Raw genomic sequence first — 18,018 nt, 5'->3', positions numbered from 1 at the left:
CTTAAAACTAACTTATGTTCAGAATTTGACAGAAAATGTCATGTCAACTGCCTGCCACATAACATAAAAAAAAATACTATTATATTAGAGTTTGCGTTTGTACTAAAGGTGTGAGTTATATACAATAAAAATATTTTTATGCCACATGATTGTCAATGTGTACTTTTTTATCTAATTTTGGACATAAGTTAACTTTTTGAGTAAATTGAGAAAATTTTGAAACATGAAGGACCAAAATGGGAAAAAAATAATTTTAAAAATCAAAGTGAAAACATGACTAAACATAAATGGGCAAGGTGTAATTTACATTTTATATGAAGTATTATATTTTTCACAATATTTTCAATTCTTCTTAGTATAATTTAAAGGGGTTTTTTTTTAAGGTCCCTGGTATTATGATTTTATAGCATAAAGGACACCAAATATTTTCATAATGTCTAAGGTCCCTCAACAATATTTTCATAATGTCTAAAGTCCCTCAACCTTGATCCAGAGAAATTTCAGTCCAGAGAAATTTTAGTCCAGAGAAAATTGGTCCAGAGAAATTTCAGTCCAGAGAAAATTGGTCCAGAGAAATTCTGGCCCAAATTTCTCTGGACCAAATTTCTCTAGAAAGTCTACAGCAATTTTGAATTTCTCATAATTTCTCTGGCTCAATTCTTCCTAGAATTTCTCAGTATTTCTCTTATGCATTAGTTGAGTCCAGAGAAATTTTGAATTTCTCTGGTCCAATTCTCTTCAAATTTCTCTGATTTGCAAATTTCTTTAGTTTTCTCCCAGAGAAATTTCTAGAATTTCTCTGGACTCCAAACCAGAGAAAAACAATGCACACACAAAACACATTAAATAGAGAAAGAGAGAGAGGGGTTAAACAAATGTTGATACCTAGAAAAATGCAATGAAGCCTATTACAGATTCAAAAACTCTAATTTGATCATAGAAATACTCTTGTAGGCCAACAAGTGTAAACCCATCTTCAATCCCAAGAATGATGAACTGAGGAGCTAACCAAAACACACTCATAGACAGATAACCAGAGAAATTTTCCAACCCAGAGAAATTCCCAGGCAAATCTTTCTACAGTAATTCTCTCAACCCAGAGAAATTCTGGACTCCACAACCCAAAGAAATTCCCAAAAAATACAGAAAAGACACAGAGAAAATCTCATCACCAGAGAATTTCTCTGGATTCAATCATAGCAATTTTTGCTTTCAGAATAAGAGAATCAATCATAAATTGCACTTGATCCAGGCCTAAAAGTTGAAATTCCAAGGTTTTACTTTACCCTGTCTCGTCAAACTAAACTAAACTAAAACCTATACAGTTCAGCATGGCATATTCTCAGCACCCAAACGGTACATTTTTAGGACTTTTCAACAGAAAATGCAAAACTACTAGATTAGATCCAACTCAATAACCAAAAAATATCAGAACTTTGCTCAACAATTTCGAAACAACTAAAATTAATAAAAAAAATCTAACAATTAAACACAAGACTCAGACCAATTTTGCCCAAAAAAATTCCACAGAACAAGCTCAGTGAAGATTCACAGATTTTGAGAGAGAGAGAGAGACCTCAGCAGCGAGGTACTCGAGCACGGCGGCGAGGTAGACCGGAGCGCCAGTTCCGACGTGCTGAGAGTAGCGGCCTTTCTTCAAGTATCGGCCGATCCGGCCGACCGGGAACTGGAGGCCGGCTTTGACGGACTGGGAAACGGGTTTCTTCTTCGGACCGCCGACCTTTCTTCCACCTGCACCTTTCTTGACCTTCTCCATTTTCTCAGGATTTCCAATCAGGAAACTAGTTTCCCGAGAAACAAACAGCCGAGAAAGTAGAGATTGGTGACGTGAGGCTACTTTTTTGTCTGGGCTACAGTGTAGGGATTGGGATGTTGTTGTCTCCAATGGAATCACTTCTACGGCGACGAGCATGAAGTAAGGGAAAGAGGAGCTGCCGATGAGGAGTGTTTCGTCGAGGTCGGCGATCATCGACATGGCTCTCTCTCTCTCTCTCTGTGCGTGTTTGATCGTGGTGACGAGTGAGAGTAGACAAAAGGAAGGGGGCTGAATTTCTCTGTGATAGATGGGAGGACCTTAGACATCAAAAAATAATTTTGTGGATCTCTTCCCTTACAAAAAGTGGGGGAGGGACCCTAGACCAATTTTCTCTAATTTAAACTTATTTTTTGTATACTTTTTAAAAAAATATTTATTTAAATTAAATTACTATATAATTTGTTTTTCTTTTTCAATAGAATTTTATAATTTTCGATCCAATTCTATGATCTAGTCATGTAAATTCCTCCAATAATCCAATATAAGAATCAATTTTAACAACCTCGCTACTAAATGAGTTTGTCAAAATCAAATTCAACATTTGATAATTGGAGGTTTCACATGACCAGTTCAAGGATGGTATGTTATATATACAAATAAAAATAAAAATTATGAAACGGTAAATAATTTTTTTATATCAATAGATCTCTCTTAAAAATATATAGAAAATAAATTTAAATTATTAAATTGACAAATTTTTTTTGAATGAATAATATATGTGAAAATTTTTATAAAATAAACGATTTCAATAATTAGAAAGACATTTATGATGAACCACTAGATAAACACCCACCAATCCAAATCCAGGATCGGAGGAAACAATCACATGATTGCCACATGCTTATTTTTTTTGTCTAAAATCTTAACTTTAGCCTCCGTTTGGGAAGTGGGTTGGCTTTTTGGCTTTTTGACTTTTTTGACTATTTTAGCCTGGGCTTAAAAGCTTGGTTTGGGAAGGACTTTTTGACTTTTTGGCTTTTTTGAATTTTTTTGTGAGAGAAGAATGTAATGATTATGGGTTGGATGTGATGTTTTGTTTGTTATGGCTAAAATAGCCTCTTTTGTTTTTTGTGGCTAAAATAGCCAAAAAAGCCCAAACCATGGCTTCCCAAACGAAGCTGATAAAGTCAATCAAAATTATAAAAATCAAAATGACTCAGAGGGAAAAGTATTAGGACTACCTATATAATTTGCCCTTTATTTTTCTAAACTCAAAACGATTTACTTTTAATTTGGATTTAGTTTGATTTAAATTTCATTTTAGTACATATTATTTCAATTTGAATAAGGATTTCAAAATTATTATTTTTAACATCCAATTTGGATAGAAGAACGAAATTAAAATTACATTTAAAGTGCCGGAACCAAATTATTTAATTTAAAACTATAAGAACTAAAATAAAATTTAAATCAAATTATAGGAATAGCAAGTGTAATTAATCCTTTTTGTTTTGTTTGAATCATATAAAATTGATATATAGACAGAAAAACAATAAAAAGAAGTCACATATAAAGTAATTGAATTAACTGGATTAGTCACTCGGCTTGTTTTAGGATAACTTATAAAAGTTAAAAAATTAAAAATTATTAAAAAAAATTCAAAAAGTCCATACTATTTGGGAAAACTTATGGGGGAAGTCGAAAGGGCAAAATTATTATTTTGCCAACTACCTAAAAGTGAAAAAGTCAATAAGTGTAGAATGGTTATTTTGATTTTACTATAATATTTTATTATATCTTTTTGTAAAAATTCAAAAAGTTATTCCAAACATATTTTTTTTTTTCTATTTTTTTAACTAAAAAGTCAAAAAATACACTTATATAGCACATCCTCAATTAAGGGGTCAATTTTTGCTAAAAATAAATTGACTATTTACTCCCTATTAAAAGGTGTCTTGCTTGATTTTTTTTAAATGATTAATTATTTTTAAGGCTTGGTTTGGGGTGTTTAAAAAAATTCAAAAAGTCAAAAAGTTATAAAAAAAAAAAAGCCAAAAAATCATCACTACTCACAAATTAAAAACATAAAAAAATTAATATACATAATATTTTAATATAAACTAACTTTACACCACTCTAGGTACTGACGTGAAAGGAAAATATAATGAAAGGGAAAAAAAAAATTACATATATATATTCACTAAGTTGGATGACAATGTTGGGCCCGTGGTGGCCCACCACAGGGTCCCGTTTTGATAATCCGAATCGTTAATATGTAAAACTCATCCAGTACTATAAGCCTGTAAAAAATCACGTTGATCAGATATCGCTAACTATATGATTAAATCAGTTTTGTATAAAAAATGGATGGTGTTATAGTTAACAGTTGACAAAAAAAACTAATACGATCAAATAGCTATCGATATCCAATTAACGTGATTTCTTATAAATGTATAGTACTCAATGAGTTATACACATTGAACGGTTCCGATTAGCAAAACGGGACCCGTAGTGGGCTCCAACGGGCCTAACAACACTGTCCAATTTAAGCCCAAAAAGAAGGCAATCATTTCCCATCTCCTAACCAGCCCACTACACTGCCCAAACTGTACGGACTACTTCACTAACTTCTCCTATACACTTATTTATACAATTTTTTAATACATATTTTTTCGTAAAAAGTCAAAATGTTAACCCAAACATCCATATTTTTTTCCTCAACTTTTTAGTCTAAAAAGAAAAAAATGCACTTATTTAAGATATCCCAAACAACCCCTAAATTTAAGATAATTATTTTGATATTATAAATAAATAAATAAAAGTGCCGTACAAGGCAAAAGAAGGCTTAAAAATCAGTACAATAAAGCCTCATTAGACAACTTTCTAATTTAGTTTATTAAATTCTTTCAAATCTTTATAACTTCTCCAATTCGTATACTTTTTTTAACTTTTCACATACTCATTGTAAACAATGAGTCTCCTTTTTGCTTTATCTTTCTTGACTTCTCACTTCTACACTTTCAACTTCAGTGACCATGTATGCAAATAGTAAGTCTTCTTTTTATTTTCTCCTTCTTAACTTTTTCTTTTGTTTACTGTTTTAATATTATAGTTAGATAGCGCATAAAAATATTTGTGATTTGTCTAGCGAATAAAAAATTATAATTTAATTTTTTAATATGATTGAACTTAGATAAATATAAACCCTCATAAAGAGAAAAATGTGATTATAATTAGTTGAAAGATTTTTTTTTTTAAATGTGATTGTATTTAGTTTAATAGTTCTTTTTTTTTCATTTATTTATTTTATTATGGGAAAAATGTGATGCGATTGTATTTTGTTCAATGACTCTTTTTTTTTTTTAATATGATTGTTATGGTTAGTTCAATGATTTTTTTTTTAATGTTACTTAATCTTTTTATTTACTATTTTAATTTTATTTTTGATTTTTTAATATGATTGAAGTTAGATAAATATAAACCCTCATAAAAAGAAAAATGTGATTATAATTAGTAGAATGATTCTTTTTTTTAATGTGATTATAGTTAGTTTAATAATTCTTTTTTTTCATTTATTTATTTTATTATGGGAAAAATGTGATGTGATTGTAAGATAGCGCATAAAAATATTTGTGATTTGTCTAGCGAATAAAAAATTATAATTTGATTTTTTTAATATGATTGAAGTTAGATAAATATAAACCCTCACAAAGGGAAAAATGTGATTATAATTAGTTGAATGATTCTTTTTTTTTTTTTATAGTTATAGAATGATTCTTTTTTTTTTTAATGTGATTGTAGTTAGTTTAATAGTTCTTTTTTTTTCATTTATTTATTTTATTATGAGAAAAATGTGATGTGATTGTAGTTTGTTCAATGACTCTTTTTAATATGATTGTTGTAGTTAGTTCAATGATTTTTTTTTTAATGTTATTTAATCTTTTTATTTACTATTTTATTTTTATTTTTGATTTTTTAATATGATTGAAGTTAGATAAATACAAACCCTCACAAAGAGAAAAATGTGATTATAATTAGCTGAATGATTCTTTTTTTTTTAATGTGATTGTAGTTAGTTTAATAGTTCTTTTTTTTCATTTATTTATTTTATTATGAGAAAAATGTGATGAAAGTAAGATAGCGCATAAAAATATTTGTGATTTGTCTAGCGAATAAAAAATTATAATTTGATTTTTTAATATGATTGAAGTTAGATAAATACAAACCTTCACAAAGAAAAAAATGTGATTATAATTAGTTGAATGATTTTTTTTTTTAATGTGATTGTAGTTAGTTTAATTGTTCTTTTTTTTCATTTATTTATTTTATTATGGGAAAAATGTGATGTGATTGTAGTTTGTTCAATGTCTCTTTTTTTTAATATGATTGTTGTAGTTAGTTCAATGAATTTTTTTTTCAATTATTTTTTTATTATGAGAAAAATGTGATTGTAGTTAGATAGTATTAAAAAAATTGTGATTTATATGATTGAAGTTATCTCCTTTTGTTTATAATTTGATTTTTTAATATGATTAAAGGTAGATAAACATAAACACTCATAAAAAAAAATGTGATTGTAATTTGTTCAATGGTTCTAAATATTCTTTTTATTTACTATTTCAATGGATCTTTTTTTAAATGTGATTTAATCGTTTTATTTACTGTTTTAATGGTTTTTTTTTACAATTATTTTTTTTATTATGAAAAAAATATGATTGTAGTTAGATAGCATAAAAGAATTTGTGATTTTTATGATTGAAGTTAACTTCTTTTTTGATTTGCATTTGGTCTAGCCAAAAAAAAATTATAATTTGATTTTTTAATATGATTCGAGTTAGATAAACATAAACACTCACAAAGAGAAAAATGTGATTGTAGTTAGTTCAACGGTTTCTTTTTTTTAATATGATTGTAATTAGTTTAATGGTTCTTTTTTATTTATTTATTTATTTTTATTATGAAAAAAATGTAATGCGATTGTAGCTTGTTCAGCGGTTCTTTTTTTAATGTGATTGTAGTTAGTTTAATGGTTCCCTTTTTTTCATTTATTTATTTTTATTATGAAAAAAAATGTGATGTGATTACAGTTAAAAAATCAAATCATGCAAATCACAAATATTTGTGAAGTCAGATAAACATAAACACTCACAAAGAGAAAAATGTGATTGTAGTTAGTTCAATGGTTCTATTTTTTTTTTTTTTAATGTGATGGTATTGTAGTTAGTTTAATAGTTATTTTTTTCATTTATTTTTTTATTATGGGAAAAATGTGATGTAATTGTAGTTTATTCAATGGTTCTTTTTTTTAATGTGATTTAATCTTTTTATTTTCTGTAGTTAGATAGTATAAAAATATTTGCGATTTGTATGATTGAAGTTATCTTCTTTCGTGATTTTTATTTGGTCTAACCAAAAAAAATTATAATTTGATTTTTTAATATGATCAAAGTTAGATAAGCATAAACATAAACACTCACAAAGAGAAAAATTTAATCCCATACATAGCACGGGTGATACGCTAGTTGCAACCTAAAGCAAAGATTAGAGCTTAGAGAAAGAAGGGTTCATACATAGGGCTTCAATTTTGGATATTCAATTTGGTTTTTTTTTTTCCCTCAAAAAGTTCAACTCTTAACACCTCATGTTGTTAATAGGGCTCCAAATGATTTGTAAAATCATTTTTAATACTACATAATGTATATATTGTCATATAATTTCAATTAATTCAGGATTTCAGGTTTTCAATCAAAAATCAGACATCGTCATTCATCTTGGGATTAACCACTTAAAATACATCCCCTTCTTCGGTTCTTCAACTTCACCGCTCTCATTAAATTCAAGATTGTTATTCTGTTGTTCAACTTTCTCACTCACATTGAATGAATTATTGTTTGAATTAATATCCATTGTAGCTTCAAAGTGAAATAGAATAGACATTCAGAGATAAACTCAATTTCAATTTAACAGTACAATTACTAATTCTTCAGAACAACAATAACAACACAAAGAAACTCAATTTAAGTTTAACAGCTTTTCTTTAATTCTTCAATTTAAGTTTGACAGTTTAGAGACAAACTTAATTTAACTTTAACAATTTAAGTGTTCAGAGATAAACTCAATTTATGTTTAACAGTTTTTTCTTTAACAGTTTTTCTCTAATTCTTCAAACTGAAAAAAAACAAAACAAAACAAAACATACTCTACATGGATGGCCTGGGATGACTGTTCAAACTGGAAAAAAAAACTTTACATAGACATTCAAACTAAAAAAAACTTTGTTCAAAGTTGTTTATCTTTACATCACTATTTCTAAGCACAGACATGATCAAATAGGCACAATTGATGGCCTGGGATCCCCTCCTACAGTGGATTTTATAAGATAAACAACTTGTTCATTTTTTGGGGGTAAATGATCAAATAGCCACAATTCTTCATTATAAGATTAAAAAAAAAAAAATAGTGCTTCTAAGCACAGACATGATCAAATAGCCACAATTATTCATCCCTTCAATTAAAAGGTGAACAACTTTAAACAATACTCAATACTTGTTCATTTTTTTTTTTTTTCTAAGCAAACATAAAGAGTTAATCAAATCAAAACACTAATTCTTAATCACACAAGGTGAAACCCTAAATTAACAACAAAACCAACAAATTTCAGATCATACAGAGCATATTAACTAAAATTCAATATCCATTTTAGCTTCAAAGTGAAATAGAACACAAAATTTTAGAGTCAGTGGACAAAACATTGATGGCCTCCAACATTCTTATCACACAACAATCAACATTACAAGAAAGCAAACAAGAACAATAATTTGGAGGTCAAGACATACAGTTAGTGGACAATTTTAGAGTTATGTTCTCAAATTGTTGCAAACATGAGAGTATATATGATGAAGGGGTAGCTTTTATACCACCAATGTTAGGCAAAAATTCTATTTACACCACCAAAAATTTATACCAATAGTGCAGTGCCCAGTGCCCAATTTATAACAATAGTTCAAGTATTCTTTTCTAGTAAAAACAATTATCTTATTGTAACAAATATTGAGATTTTTATTAGTAACCTTCTATAAAAAAAAAAAAAATCTGTAACAACTAATTCATTAAAGCTATTTGAGATATGCAAAACAATGACAAAAGTTGGGGAAAGAATGACGAAGGGACATGGCAGCCACTTTAAGAATTTGTCATTGAATAGAATTTGTCATTGAACAGAATTTGTCATTGTTAAAGAATTCTTGAATTACTTGTGTCCTTTAACGACAAAATCTGTAACAACTAATCCTTTTGCCATGACATATATACCCATATATGTATTTTAGAAATCAAAATTCTGTATTTAGAACTTCTGTATTTAAGATTCAAATTAGTACCGAATTTCTGTCAAATTAGTACCAAAACAGTGTAAAATACAAAATTCTGTATTGACAGTATTTAGAAATTCTGTATTGACAGAAATTCTGTACTTTAGAAGTCAAAATTTGGTATTAAAAATTCAACCCAAAACAGCGTTGATTTCGTGTCTTGACAGAGCAATTGAAGAGCAAATGAAGAGCAAATCACACAAGGGGAAACAAAATACCTATGGACACAGTAATTTCTGCAACTCAAACAGTGAAGACTCCTCTTCTTCCACTATGGACAACACAACGGCAGCAGCTTGCAGCACCCACGGCAGCAACAGGACCCAGATCACTCCTCTCACTGTGACGCTAGGTTACGAACGATACATGCTTCTCTCCCTTTAATCTCTATTCTTGTTTTTCTTTTTCTTTTTTTATTGTTTTCCAAATGAAATGTTTGGGTGTGGGACTTCATTCAAGCACACGCCCACAGCAGAAAAAAAACCAAATTCGGGCCACTCTCGAGCCACACTCTTTCGAGCTAGCAGCGGAGTTGGAACAACCTAGTCCAAGGTTCTCTCTCGCCATTCTCGTTCATTATCCATACATCAACATAAGTCGGGAAGTTGCAGAGCACATGGAGGCATCCTTTTAAAACACACAATGTCAAATCAATAACACAATCCCCATAATCAGAGAGCTTTTGAAGACTTGAAATAAATAAATACCACATCTATACACAATTAATCAAACATCATATTCATCAACATAGTAATAATAATAATAATGCAAGAATAAATTTCAAGTCTTTACATGAAATCTTATATAAAGTGCTCACAAATTTGTATAATATAATCCTACAATTAATTAGCCAAAAGAATCAATAACCTAAACAACTCAAAAGAACATTCACAAGAAATCAAATTGCTGCTTAGACCAACTCTACCACTACTGTTCTCTTCAAGTTTTCTTCATCATCAGGTGGTTCTTATTGTTCTTTCAGTTTCTTCATCAGGTGTTGGTTCAGTTTCTTCATCAGGTGTTGGTTCCACCTTGTCTTGCTTCTTTCCAGTTTTAATTTCTTCATGTGGATCTTCTTCTTCGTCGTCTTCCTCTTCTGGAAAATCACGGTAAGTGTAGAAACTAGCAACATATGCAAAGATAAACAGATTGGCTATGCTCACCACCACTAATGCAGCATAAAAAAGATCCAAGCGGCTCTGATTCACAGTGTCTGCAATCCAACTTCCATCTTCAACTCTCAACTTCTCGACCACCACGTCTAATATCATAATAAAACCTATGTTCAGTATTTTTCCCCATCCGATCACAGCTTCAGTGAGTACGAGTGCATATCTCTTCCTCATTGACTCTGGAACCTGATACTTGAAGAAATCCTCCATACCATCACGAGCTAATCCATCCATGATTCCCATCAGTACAAACTGTGGAGAGAGCCAAAATATAGATATTGGTGCAATGGCATCGGGATGACCTAACAAGCCGTGTTCTTTCAAAGATTTTAGCCTTATATACTCCACCAACCAAGCAACTTTACAACAAACCAAAGCGGCAAGCATTCCTAAACCAACCTTCATTCCAGATGAGTATCTCCCATTCATTCGCTCTATTCGTTGTTCAAATACTATCCTATACAGAGGTTTCACTGCAGATGTCGCGAATCCTGCCATAAGACGGAGGATTTGAATGGGGAGTTGAATTTGATGCTGCTTTTTTCGTAATATGAAACGAAATGACCTATTCATTGCATATCCTTGCGCAATGAAAAAAGTATTACTGTTGGATTTGATCACCCCATACAAAAGAAAGGTAGCTGAGATTGGAACCATTCTTAACAGAAGCTTTGTCTCCTCAACCTCATCCACTGTGCAATTAATCCATCCAATGGGAAAGCAGTGGAAATTGCCTGGCACATTTATTGCAGCATTATTGAGCCACCTGCGCAAGTGTAAAAGATGTTAAAAACTACACAAATTTTACACCAATACCATTTCCAACTTTATTTCAAATATAATGCTATCATAATTTAGTACATTTTGTAAAATGTTTCAGTATTTTTTGAAACAAAAACAAATGCCAACCAAGTTTTGGTTTATAGTTTTTAAATTTCTATAAAGGTAACATAAAAATGTATACACATACTTTATGAACATTGTGTACTCACCGACAGTGATCAGTGAGCGTCGTCCTTTTCTTGGGACCTCGAGGTGTCTTCTGGTTGTGACCTTGACCTTGAGGTGTCTGATCTTCATTCCCATAGTTCAATTCTGTACCCTGCTTAGTAGAGTCAAGATGCCTCTTTAAGAATGCAGCCAGAAGGACCCGCAACATGTTTGTGAGGGGACTTGCTCGCAGTTGAGGGGGGGAAAGGAATGCGTATCCAATAAAAAATATAGCGATCCCAATTGCCATTACCCATGCAGATATCAAAAACCGATGAGACCAATCAGGAGCAAAAATTGATGATACAAAAAGCCATGTGATGCCACCTGCAGTTCCAACTATGTTGCAGGTATTTCGAATAATATTCTTCTGACGTTTCCTTTTGTCTTGAACATTTCTTCGGCGAACTTCAAACTTCAAGAAACCAAATTTGATTACCTTCGTTTCGGGTGGACCTCTTTTGAATTTTATTTTACCAAAGGTGAGGGCTCTTAAACATATTCCCTGACCAGCCTTGGCAAGAACAATCAAAGCTAATCCCCAATAGAATGGTGAAGCAGTTAGCTTTGAAGAGCATAATTTCTCCCCTGCTGGACACGACTTTACACCCTTGGAAAAGAATCGACCAGGAACAGACATTACTAGCAACCCCAATCCCTGCATCAAATTGTCTCCTATTCATTAGTGAGAGACAAATTTGAAAAATATTTTAAATTAATTTGGACCAGCTTTGATGTAAGGTAAGTGTGTATGCATATTGACTCTAATTTTGATGCTAGATTTGAGTGGTTTCCAACTAAAGAATCACTGTGGGTGGTTTGGCCACCCTAGGTTAGTGGTTAACCTAGTTTGAAGAAATGATCAAGGTGTTTGATCAAAGATTTAATTGCATTTCAGATCAAAAAATTAAGAAAGTTAGGTTTACATTGTATTGTTCCAAGATTTGTGTTCTTGAGTTAAATTTGATTCATTGGCATATTCAAAGAATTTAAGTAAGAAAGGGTTATTGTTTACATGCATCATTTATATAAATACACCAATTGAAAAGCCATGATGTATTAAATTTCATTCATTAATGGTCCAATTTTTATTTTTTATTTTTTTCTGGCCTGATGTAAGAGCTTTGGCTTCGCACTTAGATGTACACCAAAGACCATGACTAAATTTGTCGGACAAAGCAAGTGAAAATGTACAAAGGGCTTCTAGAAAGGCTAAATTATGAGTTGTTTTATTCTATCAGTGAGAATCAATTAAGAAGTATAATTCCCTATGAAAAATGCAAGGAAAGACCCAATTCCTGCCTATCAACCTCAGCAAATGCACGAGTAGCCTAGTTTAGTTTTGGTTGTCGATTCCCAGTCAGAACAGAGTAGTTTATCTATATCTTCACTACTACTACTAGCAAATTAGCAATGCTATGCCACAAATGAAAGGGGTGTGTAGAATTCCGGCGACTTACAATGCTGTAAAGAACACTTGTGATGAGCAACATCCCAGCGTGGCCAAAATAAGCATCTATGAGAGCGGCCTCCACTAAGCCAATGATACCTGCCGCTCCACCTTTAATGTTCATGATTGCAACAGCATGCTTGAGCTTTAACTTCCAAAAGTGAGTCAAGAAGGTCACCAAGTTAGTCAAGACATACACGGTCATACTGTTGCTGTAAATCAGACCTGCAATATAGAGATTCTGGTTTTTAGCACAAAGATTCAGATCTTATTTTATAATAACATGAAGTGTTAAATATTCAATTCAATGTGACTACATTGACAAAGTAGGGAATCGGCATAATTTCCCTTTTCTAGGTTAAAACCAACATAGAAAAATCTAGGGAAGTTATTATCAAATGTACTTTTACAGCATAATTTGAGAAACATATAAAATAGGTTTGGACAAGTTACATGGACCTTCCTTGATAATTGGCAAAACTACATTTGAGTAATTTGAGATACACCACCATCATCAACCATTTTTTCCCGCCACGGTCTCACCTCCACACACCATCACATCGCCACAAGCCTCACCCCCATCACCTGCCTTCCCACCACAATTACACCACCCGCCAAACCACAGTACCGCCACCACAACAATTATCATCTCCCTTCACTCTGGCAATCCACTGCCGCCACCACCACCACCAAAATACCCGACCACCACCATCATCCAAATCCAACAACAAATCACTACCAAAACTGACCCACCCATCACCACTAAAATCAACCCCTTGGATCGTCATCTGAAGCCCCACCTCCTCTGCCCATCGTTGTCTGAAACCCACCATATCCGAACGGTTGAGTTCAGGGAACTGCAGGGGTGGCGACCAGCTATGGCACTGGCGGCGGTAGAAAGAAAGAGGGGACTGCGAGTTGCGGGTCGGGTCTTGGATTCAGTGTGGATCGGTCGGTCTAAATAAGATGGGAATTTGGTGGCTTGCTTGATTTTGTAATTGTGTGGAATTAGTTAGGAATAGGAATAACTAGTTCAAAAAAAAAAAAAAAAATGGAATAGGAATAAGTTGTTCCAACAAAGAATAAGAAGGGTAATTTTGAAATTCAGGTGAAAAATAGGCAACCCCTGTCTAGAACTATTTATCACAAGTGTATAAGCTAGAATTTTTGTTTTTGAAAATTTAAAGAGTGATAAAACAATTTTATTTTATATTTTTTAACAACTTAAGTCAAGCACTCCGCCTGAGAAGATATAAGAAAAAACTTGATGTCTTAAAATAAATAAATAAATAATTCATACTAGAGGAAAAAGTGGCCATACTTTAGGTATGTTTTCTCTCTTCTTGGACCTAGTCTGCAATTGCTTGAATCAATGACATGTTAGTGGTGGATGAAGTTGTATTCTCTTATTGCCTCTTATTATTTAAGGTAAATTATATATACATTTTTTAAAATTTACTTAAAATATAAATTATTTTATGTAGTTATAGAAATTAGATTTTATTTATTAAATTTTTTAATTTCATAATAAATAGATCTCTTTATTAATAAATTATCAATTAAATTAACAGTTTTTAATGATGTCAAATTTTTTTTCAATTAATAATTTAAGTAATTTTATTATTATATAAAAAAAATAGTTAGAAATTTTTTTAGCTAATTTTGTTAAATAAAAAATTCTAATAATGAGATATTTATAATTTTTAAAATTAATTTATATTTTAAACAAACTTTAAAAGGATATTTGTAATTTACTATATTACTTACTAACTAAGATACGATAAGATGATTCAAATGTGTTGGGGGCTTTATGGATGTGGTCTATTTGGTGGACTTGGAAAGGCAACAAATTACTGGATTTGAATTTACGGCAAATAGAGCAGACCGCTCTTGTAAATTATAGGGCTCGTTTGGTTTGATTTTTTGAAAAAATTTTGGGAAATTTTCTCTATAAATAAGTTTTCAAAAATAATCAAACCAAACAAATTTTCTCAAAAAAATTTCTTAAAACTTGTAAACTAAACAAGTTTTCCAAACAAATCTCTCTCTCACACATATCAAATCAATCACTTTTTCCAAAACTCTATCTCAAAATAATTTTCCAAAACATCTTTTAGAAAAAACCAAACCAAACATGTTTTCGTACTTTTTATCTCTAAAACACATCTCTCAAACACAAACCAAACATACCCATAATGTGCTAGTAGTTGCAGTTGCGGATGATATTTATATCAGAACCTTAAAATGAAATGCAAATTTAAAAATAAAAAAGAGTGTGAGACGAAACTAGTTGCTATAATATTGAAGATAGCATAAGCTTCACAAGAAAGATGCAACTAATAAATATTTACCTAGAACGACGAGAGCTTGACGTTCTTGATATTTGAACCATCCCTGAATCCTCCTCTTTAACTCCATATTCTCTCTCTACTTCTCTAATTCATTTCTCCCAAATATAAAAATGTTCATAAAAGAAGGAAGGAAAGAAAGAAAGAACGCGGTCAGTCTATTTTATTATGATTACTTTTTGATTTGCCGCGGTTTGGTGGTGACACACTGACACAATTGTTATGCGCGTGGTTGATAAGGTAGCATTTGGTATGTTTTTATTTTATATTTATAAAAAATTTATAAATTGATTTTTGTTTATTTTTAAAAAAATATAAACTACAAACGCTTTTGGTAATTGACAAAATATTTAAAAAAAATTAAAAATATAAAAAAAAGTGAGAAATGGTAAGTGGTGGCAAGTGGCGGCGGAAGACGGTGGTGGAAAGTGGTGACGGTGGGTGGTAGGTAGCGGGTGGTGAGTGGTAGCGAGTGGGTGGTGGTCGCGAATGGTGGGTGGTGGTGGTAGGTGGGTGGCGGATGGCGAGTGGTAGTGGCGGGTGGTGGTAGTGGGTGGGTGGGTGATGGTGGCGGGTGGTGGGTGGTAGGGAGTGGGTGGTGGTGGTGGTGGTGGCGGTGGCGGTGGCAGTGGCGGCGGGTGGTGGGTGGCGAATGGCGGGTGGGTGGTGGTGGCGGGTAGATGGCGGTGGGTGAGTGGGTGACGGTGGCGGGTGGTGGGTGATAGCGAGTGAATGGTGGTGGCGGTGGTGGTGGTGGCGGTTGGTGGGTGGTGGTGGCAGGTGGGTGGTGGATGGCAGGTGGTGGCGGGTGGTGGGTGATAACGAGTGGGTGGTGGTGGTGGTGGCAGGTGGGTGGCAGATGGCGGGTGGTGGTGGTGGGTGGGTGGATAACGGTAGCGGGTGGTAACGAGTGGGTGGTGGTGGTGGTGGTGGTGGTGGTGATGGGTGATGGGTGGCGGGTGGGCAGTGGTGGTAGTGGTGGTGGTGATGGGTGGTGGGTGGCGGGTGGGCAGTGGTGGTGGTGGTGGTGGGTAGTGGGTGGTGGTGGTGGTGGTGGCGGGTGGGTGGTGACGGCGGGTGGTGGTGGGTGGCGGATGGTGGTGGTAGGTGGCTGGTGAGTGGTGGTGGCGGGTGGTGATGGCGGGCGGTGGATGGTAGTGGCGGGTGGTGGGTGGTGGCGAGTGGATGGCAGGTGGGTGGTGGTGGTGGTGGCAGGTGGGTGGTGAGTGGTGGTGGCAGGTGGTGGTGAGGGGTGGGTGGTGGTGGCAGAAGACGGTGGTAGAAAATGGTGGCGGGTGGTGGCTAGTGTTGGGTGGTAAAAAAAAAAAACAAAAAACTCAAAACTCAAAACGGAAACACATTTTTTGAATTTACATTTTTTGGTCAAATTTATAAGCTGAGACCACTGATTTATAAATCAAAAATTTACCAAACAAATTTTTATTTGAGTTTTTTTAAATTTTTGTAAATATAAATAAAAAACTGAAAACGTAAGTATTATCAAACGGTACCTTGGTATTGCAGTTTTTGTGTTTAAAATTTGTTAGCGTTGTGGGATGAATTTATTTTATGATGCTAGATGTTACACAATATTATTTCAGTTTCTGACATGAACGTATTTTTGCACAGGATGTTTTCCATGTTTATAGTATGGATATGGTTTTTGTATGGGATGTTGAGATTTATGGTATAAAATGTACAGGTTTATAGTATTATGACATGATTATTTTGAGAAAAATAAATAAATAAATTTAGCAAAATTATTTTTCACAATATTATTATATTTAGCGACAAAATGATTTGTTGCGGAATGTACATCTTAATATTTTTTTGTGATAAATAATTTTGATGCTAAATATAACACTTGGCTGTGAAAGGCCACTTTTAGCTACAAAATATTTTGTCGCTGAAAGGTGCCTTTTGGTGACACTTTATTTTGATGCTAAATATAAGCTTTGGTGACCAAATATTTTGTCACCAATAACAAGTTTGGTCATCAACATGTTTTGTTGCTAAAATGTCACTTTCCGCGACAAAATTATCGTCGCTGAAAGTAAGACTTTTGGCGACAAGTTAGAATCAGTAACATTTTTTGTTGGGGTTAGTTACTTTTAGTGACAAATATAAATTCTCGCCACTGACTTTCCCAAAGAGAACCATTTCGCGACAAAATTTGACTCTTTGGTGACACATATTGCCTTTTCTTAGTGATATTATAAAGAATAATGATTCATCCCCCTTTTCCTCCCACCCCCTTTGACCCCCTCTCTCTCTCATTGGTTACCTTTTCTTTTTCTTTTTCTTTTTTTTCCTGCTCCACCAATCACCTCTTGCCACGTGGCAAGGGGGTGAGGGGGTGACCCCCAAAAGGGGGTCCCAAGCATTATTCTATTATAAAAGGTGATATTATAAAAGATTTCTATCAATTTCTCTATGAAATCATATCAATGTCCAAGCCTCGTCGCTTCTTCGAATTTAACCTTTCTTGAACTTCGTATATTCTATATCATCCTCCCTAAAATAAAATCTATGTTTACCTTTCAACCAACAATTTCTATTTGGTGCGGATTGGATTTTATTTGAAAAACAAAAAAACAAGTAATATGATAAATTCAGAATATATATTTAAACTTCAAAAATATTAATATTTAATTCAAATTTATATATATATATATAAGTCCATAAAACCTTAGATTTTTTATGGGTCAGTCCCAGAGAGTGGACTTAATTATCATTAAGTCATGTTGACTTTTTAAATGCACCAATAACTCCACGACTGTCTATATTACCCTCATTAAATATATTATCTTCTCTTCTCTTCACTTCTCTTCTCTTCTCTCTCTAATATTTCTCAGATATGTTTGCTCTCTCTCTCTCTCTCTCAACCATTTTTGAAACTTTACACCACCAC

General features: G+C 32.8%; 1 protein-coding gene across 1 annotated transcript; it reads right to left on the bottom strand.

Moving 5' to 3' along the window:
• Positions 1–9,885: 9,885 nt before the first annotated feature.
• On the bottom strand, positions 9,886–16,436 carry LOC114293391 (protein NRT1/ PTR FAMILY 5.4). The gene is made up of 4 exons (XM_082924969.1): positions 15,111–16,436; positions 12,770–12,984; positions 11,312–11,967; positions 9,886–11,085 (listed from the first exon to the last, which is right to left on the bottom strand). The coding sequence occupies exons 1-4, from the start codon at positions 15,175–15,177 to the stop codon at positions 10,104–10,106; spliced, it is 1,920 nt and encodes a 639-aa protein (XP_082781095.1). The 5' UTR covers positions 15,178–16,436; the 3' UTR covers positions 9,886–10,103.
• Positions 16,437–18,018: the final 1,582 nt, after the last annotated feature.

This window comes from Camellia sinensis, chromosome 4 (assembly GCF_055761805.1).
Source record: "Camellia sinensis isolate YWXY chromosome 4, ASM5576180v1, whole genome shotgun sequence".
NCBI classification, from domain to species: Eukaryota; Viridiplantae; Streptophyta; class Magnoliopsida; order Ericales; family Theaceae; genus Camellia; species Camellia sinensis.
This window is presented reverse-complemented; position numbering and strand designations above follow the sequence as displayed.

Excerpts from the sequence above, each read along its gene's own strand:
- LOC114293391 (XM_082924969.1), bottom strand. The coding sequence starts at position 15,177 with ATGGAGTTAAAGAGGAGGATTCAGGGATGGTTCAAATATCAAGAACGT. Across the intron at positions 11,968-12,769 it reads CAAGTGTTCTTTACAGCATT|GGATTGGGGTTGCTAGTAAT; the intron begins GTAAGTCGCCGG and ends AATTTGATGCAG. Across the intron at positions 11,086-11,311 it reads ACGCTCACTGATCACTGTCG|GTGGCTCAATAATGCTGCAA; the intron begins GTGAGTACACAA and ends ACACTTGCGCAG.